Source organism: Agelaius tricolor, unplaced genomic scaffold, assembly GCF_023055355.1.
Source record: "Agelaius tricolor isolate 1412-34295 unplaced genomic scaffold, bAgeTri1.0.p SCAF_10, whole genome shotgun sequence".
NCBI lineage: Eukaryota > Metazoa > Chordata > Aves > Passeriformes > Icteridae > Agelaius > Agelaius tricolor.
Window position 1 is genome coordinate 7,806,081 of NW_027269270.1, and position 16,046 is coordinate 7,822,126.

General features: G+C 40.5%; 1 protein-coding gene across 1 annotated transcript in view; it reads right to left on the reverse strand.

Moving 5' to 3' along the window:
* The window catches only part of HECW2 (HECT, C2 and WW domain containing E3 ubiquitin protein ligase 2), a 153,412-nt gene that overhangs the window by 97,237 nt on the left and 40,129 nt on the right, over positions 1 to 16,046 (reverse strand). The window contains exon 2 of the mRNA XM_071434546.1: positions 11,119 to 11,459. Within this exon, the coding sequence (XP_071290647.1) occupies positions 11,119 to 11,410 (292 nt within the window). The 5' untranslated portion in view covers positions 11,411 to 11,459. The remainder of the gene's footprint in view (positions 1 to 11,118; positions 11,460 to 16,046) is intronic.

Sequence of the window (16,046 nt, forward strand, 5' to 3'; positions counted from 1 at the left end):
AAGACTGCAGTCAGTTGCCAGCGCAGTGACTCAGCAAAGCCCCAAGCAAGGAAACTCCCTGCTGGGACTCCTGCAACCCAAAGGAAACATGGCCAGGCACTGGGCCTTTCCTCACAGAACAACCTCACCTGCATTGGGAACCTGCAGGACACTCAGGACACTCACAGCAAGGACTCCTGGGACCAGAACTCGCTCAAATTTACAAGTTTAAGAATACATCAGAAAAAGTGTTGTTGCCTGCACATTAAGCACCACCTCCTCAAACTGCTTGTGAGTAATAAAATAAGGACCAAAGCACTTCGCCTATGCAGCCTTCAGATTTCAGTGTTGTTTTATCAAAGTTTCGTAGTCCTCAACTCAGCACCTTTATGTTACTCCTATTTATTTACACTTAAGTTCAACAACATCCTTAATTTTTCATTAAAGAGCCTGCCTGTCACATCCCCATCTGCACCTCTCACACTAATACCTGTCAATCTAGAAACATACCCCAGCACCTGAGGAAAGCTCAGGTGCTCACTGCGGATATTTGTCTCCCAAATCCTTTTGGAACCTGGATATTACAGATTTTCACAGACTATCTGTTAATTAGTATCCACAGAACTATCAAGGGCGTCTGTGATGTCGAACACAGTATCCTCTATTCAGCAAGCAATTTATTTCAGGAGGTTGACTCATTTCCTTAAAGCTTTTTGAGCTATCTGTTGTGACTGAAAAAAAAATTCAGAAAATTTAGAAGTACTCAAGGAAATGAGCCAACACATCCTGGAAGAAATTAATCCAATATACACACACAATAAGATAAGTCAGTCTTAGATTTCTAAAGAAATGAGCAGGAAGGAGTTCTAAAAGAACCTGAAATATTTTCTGTGAAACGCAATGTTTGTTTCCCATCCTCATAACTCTCCTTACACCCCCTTTAAAAGCAGCATACTATGGCTAATCAGGAAGTGGCTCTCCTAAGTTTGCTTTCTCCCTGCCAAGACAAAAACCCTTCCCTGAAACAGTTTAGTGGATCTCCCCTATACTTAAATTAAAAACACTGCTGCCTGTGGGCCTCAAGAGAGCTTTCAGGCCCTGGTGCTTACCCCTAGAGGCACAGAGTCCATGGTCAAACCATATATCCAAGAGAGGCTTTTCAGTGAGATGAGTAACACAACACTGAATTACCTCATCACAGACTCATCACCTTCAGGGGTTTCCAGCAATGTATCAATGTCTCAAGGCACTAGCAAATATTCTTGAGTATCAAATTAGCCACCTCAAAGCAACTGGTAGAGTTCATGCTCTAGCTAAAGACAAGACAGTTTTCCTTTGGAAATTTAAATGGAATTTTATGACAAAGTCTTGATTTACTATGTTTAACTGCAGAGCAGTCCTAAGCAAAAGGACATTATCTAAAAAATAGCATCTTATAACCTATTCTTCATCACATGACATGCAGTATATAGATGGAGAAGAAGGGGGAAAAGGAGGTTGGAAGATCACTCATGATTTTTGCAATCTACTTCAGCTGAAGACAACCTAAAATTTCCAAGATAATTAACTTCTGAGTAATGCACTGATGGCATAAAGAGAGTTTCAAGTAATAACCAGAAAAACTGCTAACTTGTCTTAAGCACCATCCTGTCATACTCAGAGTAATAAGAATGATTTCCTTTTTTTCCCCAATATATTACCAGATCATTTTTCTCACATTTAGGCTTTAGTAGTTTTGTAATGAGATGGATAACTACTTCACAATTAAGATTTAGCTCTTCAACAAAAAGAATGCCAATATAGTTATTTCTCATCTCAAATATTTAAGCTGATGTCATGAAGATGAGAGAAATTAAGCCAAACACTGCTTATGATAAGTACTAAATAGCTCTGCAGATTAAACTGGATGAGACCCAAGCCAGAAGAAACACAAAGGTCATTTTGCAGTTCTTCAGAAGCAGTATCATTTTAACCAGTGCCAAAAAGCATCATCAGAAGTCAAGAAAGGAGATAATGATTTTGCTTATTTAACTTTTTAGTATAAAATCCCTGAAATAAAAAGTGCTTTCTCACATGGTGTTAACATGCAACATCACAAAGGAACACAAAATTGTAGACTAATGAAGGCAAGGAAGTTTTATTAAGTTGTGTAATTATCTTGAAAGCACCTACATATAATATTTCCATTATTCCTTCTCCATTTCCAGGAGAGGATTTTTAAAAAGCATTCATTCCCTGGGACTCATCAGGCAACAAACAGAACCTAGAATTGAATGCAACTAGAAACAAAGGCTCACCAACTCAGCTACTCCCAGCAATACACGTAAACCCGGACATGAGTAACTAATTGCAAACAGTGCACTCCTTCCACAGCAGCCTACAAATGACATCCCATCACAGCCTCTCTGCTGGGGTCATGCTGCACACTGCAGCTGAGCAGGCCCAGGGGCAAATTACTGCCTGGAGTGTCCCTCCCACTCCTGGTCCCACACTCCTGCAGGTAACCCCTGCTGCTGTCCCTCAGCCCCTCTGAGATGCTAAACTGGCCCAGAGCTGTTTGTGTTCTTGGGAGAGTAAATGCTCTGCCAGCTTGGTGCTACTGAGCCAGCAACCAGCACCAAGCACAGTCACCTACCTGGATCTGAAACACAGATTTGTATTTAACTGCTGGAGAAGGAGAGAAGGAGTGCACACAGTTCAACCTGCTGTAATTAGGACTGCTTTCCAAACCCCAAACCTTTCCTGATCTGATCGACTCAGAGCTCTTCGCATCCCTTGGGGCAGTGGCACCGATGTCAGCTGGGATGGCTGGGATTTCCCTTCGGAACACACAGCAGGGGTACATTTGGTTTGGGGTTTTCAAAGGAACTGGACAATGCCCTTTTCACCCTATTGCTCAAATTTACAAGTTTAAGTATACATCAGAAAAGCATTGTTGCCTGCACATTAAGTACCACCTCATCAATAACTCCTAAAAATCTTACTCGTTGCTGACTTTAGTAGATTGTTGCATCCTTATTCAGTATCTGGGAAGTAAGTGCCTTTCTGGAAGTCTACTAAAATTAAGAGATGCATCTATGTTGAAAAATTTTTCAAACTAAATTTTCCCTCACCCTGCAGGCTTCCATCTGCTGAACTATGTCATGCATGAAACTCTAGATACAAATTAAACTACAGTGAACATAGAAATATTTTTTTTTCTTTTTTAATGAGGTCATTACTGGATATTTATCTCGGTGACAACCAAATGTGCCTACTACTGCACTATAATGTTTTTCTACACACATTTAATTTTACAAAGTCAAACCCATTTAGGCTTAACTAGCTTCATATACAAGAAAGTGCTTCCACATTTTATGGCAAAGATAAAACATTGATTAAGGTCCTGATTTTGCAAGGCATGGAATGCATTCAGTTCTTGGTCCTCTTCACAAATGACACTTATTAGGTCCAAGCTCTCAGTTTTCCCCTCTTGAAAATTATCCTCAAGTGTGACTTAAGTCATATGAACTACATTTTTGACTATCAGATGAAGTTTAAATTCTCAAGGAAGGGTGCATTTAATGGAGCATGAGAGCTCATATAATATCTGAATAGATATCTGTCTTTTTCCTCTTTGCCTTATTACAGTATATACAGAATGACTACCTTACTTTTATGGAAATTGTAGGTTCATTTTTTGCATTACCACACATTGGAATATAAAGGATTCATTTCTTCCCAAGGTTGGGGTAGGAATGACGAGGGCAATGAACCTACTAATTTTTATGAACTTTCTAGGACTACTGACACATTAGTGATCAGTGACTTGAAACATGACGGAAGACTAAACAGCTTGACACTAACTCTGAACGACTGCCACACAAAGGAGGCAGATCTCTTGAAACAAAGCTCAGAAGCACAGGGTTTGCTTGCCTGAAAATCAGCTGCCCATTACAGTGAGGGCAATGGAGTCCTGGCTGCTGCTGGGCACGGAGACAGGAAACGCTGCCAGTGCAGCCGTGCCCAGGTCCTGCTGTGCCCACAGGGTGAGCGCCAGCCAAGCACAGCCAGTGGAACTGCACAGCTCCAGCATCTTCACCCCAAACCAGAACCTCCCTCATGCCAAATGGCAGATCCTACAAGGGCTGGGCACCACTCTGGCCCACCTGAAAATTTCTTCATAGCAGAGAAATTTCAGATCTGGCCATTCTCTGTCTTCTCTGTCCTTCAAAGAGTATAAACTGATGAGCTTTGCTAGGAAAGGAGGCCTATCAAAATCACTATTGGCACCTTCCTTAACCTCCTCCAGTTATAATTTAAGAACCTGTGTATCCAATATCAGACTATTAAAAATTATATTAAATGTATCTGCCAATAAAGTGTTAGTTTCAGAGTCCTAGTATGTTTGTGTCTCATCTTTTCATCTCCCACTTGCTTTACCTACACCAGTCACATCCTTAACATATCCTATTTAACACTCAGCTTGTAACACATCTCAATTCAGATTCTTACAGTCATTGATAAATCTGTGCAGAGGCAGGAGCCAAGAACTTCATGAAAAATGTACAGGAGGAATTCTAGCACTATGCATAATGCAAAACTAAACCATAATCTATTTCTCACATGAAAAAAAAAAATCAATAGATGCATTTATGCAATGCCTTTTTCAATCCGGTTATCACTGACTTGGAATAACTGTTTTTCCAAATTATTTTGAAAATACTGTACAGCATACTGATTTCATGATAGAAAACAGCACTGGAAATATCTTTTAAAAATTTAATCCAACCTCCTTCAAACAAATTAAAATACAAGCTGAGACAAGGCAGTTTCATGGTAAAAGGGAATATTACAGATCCAGAGGTCTACATTGTTTCTCATTATCCAGTGTTTGTATTTGCCATCTGCTAGAACAGTCACTTTAAAAAGTGTTGTGAGAACACCACTTTCTATCCAAAGGATTATAAATGTTGTCATGCCAAAACCTCTTGCAGTGGAAAGATACTGACAACACAGCTGAAAATGTCCTCCCTGCAGCTACGTTTGACTAGTTTTCAGGTCAGGGCTATCTGAAAAACTGAAAAAAACCCACAATTAACTGAAAAGTTTGGATGTTCTGGTAAGACTTTTTCTGTCACAGCTTGAATTTGTGTATCATTCTACAAGATCCTAGATTTTGAGGGTGTTAGCAGGGAATTCATTATTTTCTTCTTACAACAACAAAAAAAAGGTATATATTTTTAATGTAATTAGAATCTTTTCAGGCATCTGCTGCATGCAATTAAAAATACATAGAGGAAGCACTTTCTACCCATGTCTTCTAATTTTCAGCAGGAAAGAAATGGTATTATGCTGGGTATTATAAATGGGTATTATGCTCATAAACTGATTTTTGAACCAAATTCACCAGCTCACAACTGAAGAGGAGAAATTCCATGTTGGTGAAAAAAGAGCTTTGTATGTGGGTCAGGACCTAGGAAAAACTGAAAGAATAAAATTGAAATGCAGTACCTGGAGGGAAAGCTTCTGAAGACCCCTGGTTTATTATACAGGGTTTTTTAGACCACTGAAGCCTCACCCCATTTTAAGATACAGTTGTTACATCAGACTGCCTCCACTTTTCATTATCCCACTCAAGAGGTGGCCTTTCCCTAAATATTAAGCCACCAGCAAATGAAATTATCAAGGCAGCTTATTCTGGCATTCTGGCTTATGACAACGAGCACAGTGCCAGTGTCCTGGAAGTCAAAGCCAGAGACTCTCATGGAGCCAGCTGGGGAAAGACTCTTCCACACAGAAACTGAAGCCAGTGGTTTACAGACCTTAGAAGCAGCCAGAATAAGGAGTAACCACAAATTAATAGTTTTATGCCTAGCAACTAGTCAACAGACATGAACAGTATTGCTCATGTTCTAAAGTACAGAAAGGGAAAGAACAGAACAGGAAGGGAAAAAAATCAAAGGGATAATCAGAATTTTCTGGAAGATAATGAAGCTATTACTTTGTATGTTTTCTATAATGCAAACCAAATAAATCTTCTAGGAATAAAGTATTTTAACATTTTATAATCTCTCTGTCTAATGTGAGCCTCTATTTTAAGCATACTAAAGGCAGTTTATGCAAAAGCTTTTTCTTTTTAATCCTGTCTGACCTGAAAAGGAGAGACTCCAAACTCCATTACCCTAGGAAGCTTAGTATAAACCCAGAGCCTATCTAAATTGCCCTATATAACTTCACATCAGGGGCGGGTTTGTTTCTTTTTATTTTTGTTTGGTTTTATAATTCTATTTTGGATCCATGATGTAGGTACAACAAAAAGTCAAGCAGCTTCTGTAAGGCAGCTAATGGAAACAAATGCAATGACCTTTGACAGCCAGCATTTTGAATGTGCTAAGGATCTCTAGAATGAGGGCACGCAGCTCATAAATAGGGCTCCGTAAATTAGGACAAAAATAGGCCAACCTGTGCAATTTGGCCATGGGAGATAATCTATTTTAACCAGAAATAGGGTTTGCTTCTCTCTGCTGACTTTTTATTCCTTATTTTGTACTTCCTGTTTTCTTTAAATATGAGACTTCATGACAACCCGTAACACTTATCAAGATGCAACTTCCCTCAGCATTCCGTGAGCAGTGCAGAGTCCACCTGCTCATCTCTTTGAGCAACCCTCACTTTCCAAGGAATTCCTGGAAGCCTGTTGCTGTAATAACACAGTACCAAGAAAACTGGGATCTCATAGTTCCTTCAAACTGAATATCCATTTATCTTCTTTGATTCCAACTGGGGCCAATATTGGGCACAGCTTGACTCACCACAGGATTACAGAGCTTGACCAAGATACAGATTCCTCAAAAATAGAGGAAATAAAAAACAACCTTCAACATATTAAATATTGCTTGTAACAACAGTATTTTTAAAAAAATTAAAGCAAAAGCTGGGTTGCTACTGAACAAGAAAACCTTATGGGTCTAAGAGGATGCGTGTTAAATTCTGTAGTCTTCTACAACTTCAAAAGATGGTGGTTTTCAGTCTAAATCCTAATTAAAAATCGAGAATTTTTGAGAAGAGGATTTCTTCCTTCCTTTTTAGGACAGAAAGACTGAAGATTTACCTCAACTTCTCAAAGTAAGCACAGGCCCAGTATCTCTACTAAAAAGCCCCCTCTTCAAATTTCATCATGCTCGTCACTCTCAAGTGACAATCCTCACTACCAGTCCTGAAGAAAAAATGACAAGTCCATTCTAGGCAAAGCTGAAAGCTGAATCCAAAATGACAAACCTGTATTTCAGATGTGACAATTTCAGGTTTCACGCAGCAGTGCCCGATTTACCCAAAGAGAGCAAACAGCATTTCTGCCTCGCCCGCAGCCTCGGTGGGACCCTCTGTGCTTTCACAGCTGTGCTAGCTGCACTCCCACACAGCTCCTCTGCAGACAGAAAGCTCTTCAACAAAACTTGATGGACAAGACTGTTCCAGAAGTGCTACTGACACTTTTAAAAGTTCAGCCAGTACAAATCCAGAAATAGCCAGGAAAAAGGATGTTTGCCTTCACAGAATACAGCATGTCCCTCACATACACTTTTCTTCTGGAAATCCTTAGGAATACACAGGGAAAAAAGAAGAACATGCAAACAAAGCTGTTCCTCAGCAAGAAAACTGGCCATGTTTTCACATGCACATTAATGACACTGAGGAAGATACAAGTATGGTACAAGTGAACAAACTCACATATATATCTAACGACATTCTTTAAAATGCGAAATTCTATAAAAACTGAGCATGAATTTAGCTATGTAGAACCTTTCAGTTAGGTTCAATTCCTTGCATTTAAACATGAAAGACCGAAAGTTTCTGTACAGGAATATCCTGTGAATTAATGTCTCATAAAATACAGTCTTTTCTACAAAGTATTTTTCATTTATGACTTCCTTCCTTTTTTAAAAATAAAATAACCAGAAGTCCCCCAAAAAATATTCACATGCACTTAAAAAAAAAAAAATTAAAAATCAGTCCTTCAGAATAAGATGATTCTGTGTTTTTCCCTTGGGCTTTTCTCATTTTAAAAAGGTAACATATATTTTAATAACTATTTAGCAGGCCAAACACTTCACTGAAAGTGGTACTGTACTAGGAAAAGCTCCATCTACCACTCCCTAGTGAAAGCCAATCACCTGCAAAGCACTAACAGCAGAGGCAGTGACTCTGATTGCTGACAGTCTTGCTACCAACTGCACCAGTCCATGCTGGGTGAATGTGTGCAGTGGGTTCTGCTCAGCCTCTTAGAAAGAAACTTCTGTTAAGAGCTTTGGTGGGATTCCTCATGAGCCACTGCAGTTCTAACCGAGCAATAAAATCATACTCAGAAGCACAGAACTGCCTTCTCGATATAGAAAACTAATGAGAACATGCTAATTGAGAAAACTAATGAATGAAGAGGCAAGATAGCTTCCAGTGTTCCATTTTCAATTCCTTTTATATTGGCTGTAACAGCAAAACTTAACTTGAGCTGAAAATGTACTTGGATTGCTTCAGACCTTTGCCAAACTTCTCTCTGCAAATGCCTGAGCTCAGAATGATGCCCATTTTAGAATATTCATCTTCTCTTCACAGAATTAACAACCACTTTTTCCTCTCAAAACACTGATCCAGATTGCATGACAGTTAATTGTACAAGCAATACTAAAAAAATAAACCATAGGACTGTGCTTTTGGGTTTTAAAATAAGAGCACAATATTTGCCTTTTTCTGCTCGTAGCTCCTCAAAAAATGATGCTTTACTGAAAGACACAGGGGAATACTGGAGGTACAGCAGCAAGCTGGCAGAGCCCCAGTGCTGCCTGGTGTTAGTGCTACACACAATTCCCAGTGCCTTCAGGAGCCTGTGCCCAAGGGGAGACTTAAATGAAATAATTCTCATTTTAAACAAAGACCAGGATGGAGAACCTCAAGCAACTACAATAAATTTTAATAACATGTTTGAGAATAGAGCTTTTATTCTTAAAATCTTCACCAACTAGCATGCCTCTCCTGAGAAAATAAGAAGTGTCCTCAACTTACAAAGGAGTAAGTAGAAACTGGAGGTGCTTCACAGCTATTATCATAAATGATGGAAAATCCTGGATTATACCTGTAGAATTTAACTTACCTTAACTGCAGCTATAAAAGTTATGCAAATTAAAAGGTTTTTTTAAGACTTGAAAGAGTTTATAAAAAAATTTACATCAAAGATAGACAGACATGCCTATCAGACTGAGTATGTCCTTACCTCTGTTGTTAAAAAATGCACAATTTCGTCATTCAGAATGATGAAACCGCCATCAAAACTCACACGATCCATGGATTTCAAGTGGCAATGGAGTCAAAAGCTTCTGGACCTTCAACCATTTAACAAAGCAGCATTCACATACTCTGGTATTATATGGTTGTATAATGGGGGGTTTAGGTCCAAGAAGGCATAAATTTGGGTGTTCCTTACAGGTTTCTTACCCTGTGCTAACTAAATATTTTTTTGTACTTTAAGAACTCAACAGGCTGAATGTAGAAATATTTGTAATCTAGATGAAAATCACTTTCAGCACAGAGTAAGAACCAGTAAGAACTTTACAGAGATGCTGCATTTTAGCTTATTGAATATCAATCCTGAAGTGCTGTGAACCATAAAAAAACAAGAAGAAACACTGTTATACCTTTATGCAGATGAAGCTCTCGATGTATTTAAATTAGAATGTTTCAGCTCATTTAGCAGTCTGTGCATTTTACAGCACAGATCACACTTCAGCTGCTAATGCTGTTGGGAAGATCCACTCCTGTTTATTATGGAGACACTCCATTCAGGTGGCTTAAAAGTTAGTGCATATCCACAGTTTGTTCCAGGAGAGACTGCAACTTATGCAGCAACTCCAATACAGCTTTTATAGCCAGGTATGCACTGGAACAGCACAAGTTAATAATGCCTGCTTTGTGGAACTACAGTAATGTTGGGAAAAAATCTCAGACTAAAAAAAAGATAACCAGAAACAGCATCTACACAGAATATAACATTAAGTGATGCAGAGATGGAACATCTTGGGAAAAGGTGGCACAGCAAGTACTTCTCAAAAATCCTACTGAGGCCAGTTTCATTGCGCTACACTTAGTCTCAGCCAGATATAACTTCAGTGGTCAGAACTGTCTCCATCAGTTTCTGCTATAGCTGCTTCTGGCAGTTTGAATTGACCATTCTCTCTACATGAGTCATTAGGTCCAGAGAAACAGCTCAGTCTTGGAAGGAATGAACACATCAGTCCCACTTAGTGAGCACTGGTTAAGTTCAGTGCATGAGAAGTGATTCCATGCGCTGCTCCAGGTACTGGCTGTGCTCCCTTCCTAGCAGGGACATAAAGGCCAGTTTCAAACCACACATGCAGCAGGGATGTTTGTATCCTTGATTAAACACAACACAGAGGAAAATCACAACCCAAATAGATTACTGGTGCTCTCAGCACCATCTGACCTACTGATCCACCCCTTTGGAGTCACATTATTTGCTAATGCACACACAACCCACAGGCCTTTGCATGGCAGCCTAGAGCTCGTTCCAGCTTCTCCTATGAAATAGCCTGAACAGCACCAAGAAACCCACACAGAAGAATCTCTGGAGAGGATTTCCTTCCACAAGAATTCCTCGTAAACAGAAATTTTCACTCCTTCAGAACTGATGCTATTTTAGTTCTACAAAATCAAAGACTTATATAAATGATAATGTTGCTTTTCACAAACAGTAAGAGGTTACTTGTCCAAGATAATGTATAAGCATTGGGCTGTAAGCACATCAAGTTACATGATGAGTATGATACTTCAAATTTTCCAGTCTGTAAGCCAGCCACCAGCCAAGGTGGAAACAGGAAACTGTATGCGTATTTATTGTTTAGGAATAACGCATTTCATCTTCTAGCAGGTCATAGTGGAAGCAGATCTACATCATTAGAATCACATTTTTACATCGCTCACAGCATGGAGAAAAGCAAAGAGGAACCCAGGGCAACTCTCTGGAGTTGTATCTCAACTTTATCTGAAGATTAATTCTGTAGCATGCCAGAACACACATCAGAAAAGAAAATACGAAGCGGCAAAATAGCAAGAAACACACAGAAATATTACAGCACAATTCTGACTTACCTATGTGATAAAGTCCTATCCAGTCAGTTGGATCTACTTCTTCCTTAATATCCCAGAAAATGATGAGGTTCTGAGACTGTCCCAAGGTGTATTCGTACATGCTGGCTGTCAAACTGGACCTGCTATCCGAGGTCACTAAGTCAGTGTCACTGTTGGCGCGCTGCAAGTTCATGTTCTCAGGCATGGTGCCCTGAGAGGCCAAGCTCTGCAGGTTCTCGGGGCTCAGGGTGTAGCGGAGCTGCGGGTTGCGGCGGCGCACGAAGAGCAGGTGCTCTCGGGCTGAGCTGGCCATCTCCTCCCCACTTCTGTCAACTCACGTAAAAAAGTTGTTGTTCAGAGATCTAGCACAACGAAGGAAAAAAGACAGTTTTAGGTGAGACAGGAGGTGACTCAGTCAGTTATTAAATGGAGAAGTATTAGTGCAAAAATGTTCCCACAGAAGCCTGAAACAGACCGAGTACAACCTTTTTCCTCATTGCTCTACCACTGCAAAGAACTGAGTGTCTGTACATTAAAAAAACCCCATGATAAACTTACAACAAAGTTCAGAGTTAGCCATACACCATGAAATAACATTTATAAGCCAGAAAACAGCAGAAAGCAAATCATCCAAGACAATCTATGAAGCAAGAACAGCCTCAGTAACAAAGCTAATCTAAGTGTGGCCTTAACAGTAAAGTAGCCTTAAGAGCAAAGACATAATGAACTTGCCCTGGACCATAAAAATCCCAGCAGTACATGATGTTTATGGTAGTTTCAACAAGACTCTCAAAGCACTGTGTGATCAGCATGAGATAAGTGTCAAAGATTGGAGGTAAGTTTGGAGATATTTCAGCAGAAATATTGTATCCCAGATTTATGCTACTATAAAATCATCTTGTAAGGATTTCATCTTTTAAGGTACAAAGCATAGCTTCTGAGGTCCACTACACCATACAAAAACATGTCAAACCATTGACTGAGGAACTTTAGACTATGGATATATAATCAATTAGTCCATTCATCTGCGCAGTCAGATTTTTGTTGTCCTTTTCCATCCATTACAAAACAGAGGCCTTAGAATTTCAAGCAGTCACTGACTGCTTTCCTCCAGCCCTGAGGAGACACTTCACTGAAGTGTCTTCCCTGAAAGGGCCATGCCAATATCATCACACAATACATTCAGAATCAGAACTTGTGTTTCATTATCCATTACTGTCTACATTACCACATCTAAATTACTGTCATTTGAAAAGAAGCCCCCACATTACTCACAACTTGCAATAAATCATAACTCATCTTCAGTTTTCTGTTCAATAATATTTCAGTGTATGAACTCTTCAAGCATTCAATTTTTTTTTTGCTGTTTTTCAGCTTTTCTTAAATGGGAGATGTTTTGAAACACTAAGAACAGAGGGGAAAAATAAAGTTTGACTTATCCAGTTGTGTGCAGTAAATCATACACTGTATATGATTCAGCATCAAATAATCCAGAGAAAGAAGGAAACAAAAATTCAGTTCAATATTTCTACATGTAGAGAAGCAACATAGAGACAACCACGTTTACTTCCCAAAGTACGTGAACACAGTCTTTCCTGACATGAGGAATATTTTGGCTGCATACACATTTTATTTCTGGTGCTGGACGTCAGTAGGGTTCACTACCTCCTCTCTGCCATGCTCCTGCACATAAGGGTCAGAGAGAAAAGGGAAACTTTGGTAAAAAGGGCCATTTTAAATGAGAATCAGGCAAGTTAGTATCTTGTTTCTCTATGCAAAGTTTTATTCACTAGATCTGAAAATCCCAGAGTGCTTTGAGACCAGAAAGGTTGGTAAGAAACAGCCACCACCTTCCCTACAAGCCAGTGAAACACACAGGGATCAGCCCTGTGATGTGACAGCACACACTACATTTAAGTGTTAAATGTCACACTGAGAGTTCTATCCCCGAGTCCGGATGTCCCCATTTGCCCCTGAGGCTGCCCACCACAGCAAGCAGCTCGTGCTCCTGCCTGGGAACCACGGCCCTCCCCACCAGATCAGGCAGTATTAACTAACAGGCTGACAGAGAGCCAAAATTTGTCATCTGTCCCATAGCCACAGATTTGATGTCTTTCTGAACTACTGTATGCAGTGGTTTTATGGCAGTAAAATCACTGCAAAATAAGTGTTGTGCAGGCAGACTACAGGTTAAAGACAAAGTTTTAACAGGAGGGATGAAGAAATTTCCTTCAGCTGCAGAGTCTTACACTGTACCTAGGGCAGAACTGGCATTTGTTGGAACATATTGAAAATTTATATGTAGCAGATGGACAAGTTCATCTATGGTTAAGGACACATGAGAATTAACTTGTACTAGCCAGGACTCTGCCACAGTTTGAGAGATGAAAATAGCCTGAGAAAAACATTAAGTCCTTTGCAACAGTCCATTTTCCTAAGTCCCAATGGCTATCACTCTGGTGAAACACATTAGCTTCTGAAAGTAAAGGAAACCACAAATCTAAATGCTGGGTAACTTTTTTGATCCCATTTATAATTCCAAGTGTGAGCCAAACAAACCACATAAAGCCACTGAAATCAACTTGCAACCAACAAGTTAAACTCACATACAAATGAGCTCCTATTGTGGGTAAAAAAAACCAAACCCTCCAACAATTCAGGACTCGTAAGTTTTTACAGCATCTTCTAAATCATTAAAAGCGGTTGTAAAGGGGCCCTCAAAGGAGTCCTCATGCCTCGTGTCAGATAATATTCTGCTATGTAGCATGTCACAGTGGCATTAATTAAGAATCTTTTTAAAGAGAGAAATACAACACTCATATGTAAAAGGGGAAAAGATGATTGCCATAAAACCCAACCAATAGGAAGTGACAGAAAGGCAAAGAGAGCCACTACTTCAATTATTTCCAACAGAGAAAAGAGATGAAAACCTTACACAGTGCCTTGCTGCCTACAAAAGAAATTAGTTCATTGGGTTAACAATTCCTGATGTCTGTCACTAATAACTAACAGAACATTAACACATACATCCTACTGTAGACTGAAAATAAGAATTATCCTCCCACCTTCAGTTGCTGCTAAGCACCACTGACACAGCATTTGCACCCAGACTATGCTGTAAAGACAATGCCCAGGATTAGCTATGTGCACCTGCCCTGCCGTGAAGGTTCAGCTCACCAGGCTGAATACAATCAGAGCAGTGATGTCAGTGCACACCAAGCTGGCCAGGCATACTGTTTTATTATGGCAAATTGCAATGTTCAACCTGAATTAAAAGCATAGGATAATCTAGGCATTCAGGAAATCAGCAGATACTAACTTTAGCAAACTATTTCAGTAGAAAAGTGAAACCTGTATCAAAGCTGCTTATCCGTATCACAGCATTTTCTTCAGTACTTGACAAGAAGCTTAGACAGAACTAGAACTGATTTCCTCTTAATCTCTAAGTGGCCCAAGTTCAGGATTATTTCTATCTAAATATACTCCCCAATTACTAATCATAGAGAGACTTGAACTGGGAAATAGTTCCACTTAATACACAACATACAGATAGGAAAAATCCTCTTGCCCGACCTTCTTCACTAGAGGAGATTGAAAAGAAATGTCAGCCCATTTCACACAGTCAAATACTCAACTGTTTAAAAAAAATCCATGAATGGAAGACCAAGAGTTCCAGCACAGGAATAACAAAAAAAAAAAAAAAAAAAAAAAAAAAAAAAAAAAAAAAAAATCCCACCCCACCATGCAAAACAAACCTGAGTTCACATGCTGCCCTGTTTATCTTACTCCCAGCAGTGATTCATTTCTTGTTTATGCAGCGCTCTTTGATGTGGCTGACGGGTGCTGCTCCCAGCCTCTTCCCACAGCACTTAGAGTAAAGCAGCTCCGCAGGGCTGGCCTCGGCCCCGGGCAGGCTGGCCCCGCGCACGGCTGGCCCCGGGCAGGGCTGGCCCCGGGCAGGGCTGGCCCCGGGCAGGGCTGGCCCGGTCCCGGCGGGCACGGCCGGTGCTCGGCGCGGGCGCTCAGGGCGCTGCCGGGCCCGCGCTCATTAACCCGCCGCTGCGCCCTTGGGTCACCGCGCCGCTGCTCGCAGAGCCTCCCTGCCCTGGGCAGCAGACGCTGTCCTGCCCGACTGACTCCCAAATGTCCCCCGCTCACGGGATCACTCAATCACGTAGGCTGAAAAAGACCTTTACCAGCATCCAGCCTAACCATTAACTAACACAGAGTCACCACTGTCAATATCTGACAGCTCCTTTGCTGAAGAAATGTTCCCTAATATTCAATGTAAACCTCCCCAGGGGCAGCTTGAGGCCGTTTGCTCTGGTCCTTTTGCCTGTTACCTGGGAGAACAGGCTGACACCCAACTATTTGCAGGAATTGTGGCGAGCCATAAGGTACCGCCCGAGCCTCTTTTACTCCAGGCTAAACACCCCCAGCTCCCTCAGCCCCTCCTCAGGACTTTCACCAGCTCCCTTGCTCTCCTTTGGACACATCATTCAGATCATGCTTGGTGTGTATCTCTCAAATGCTTCTCCCATGCTGAGATAACCAATCCGCATAATTATACAGGCTGAAGAACACATTAAGAATACAAAGAACAGAAAACATGCTGGTTTTCCAATTACACACTGTGTGACACTGCTTTGTTCAGTACAAAGATTTATAAATGCTACAATATAAGGTTCAAACTGACCATCTGTCTGAGCTAAAAGTGGCTGAGAAAATGCTTCTTGAATAAATTTAGAATTTGGAGATCATTCTCTTCACAGAACTCAAAAATAGCATATTTTCTGGGATAAGGTAGAACTCCAGTCCCTATAGTGGCTTCAAAGCTGCTATAAACTCTGGCAAAAGCAGAATAGTCAGAATTCACAGTCGGCTGCAAAACCTGCCTGTGCAGCTGGGTGATGGTTACCCATGACTCACTCGTATGCTTCAGCGCTCTG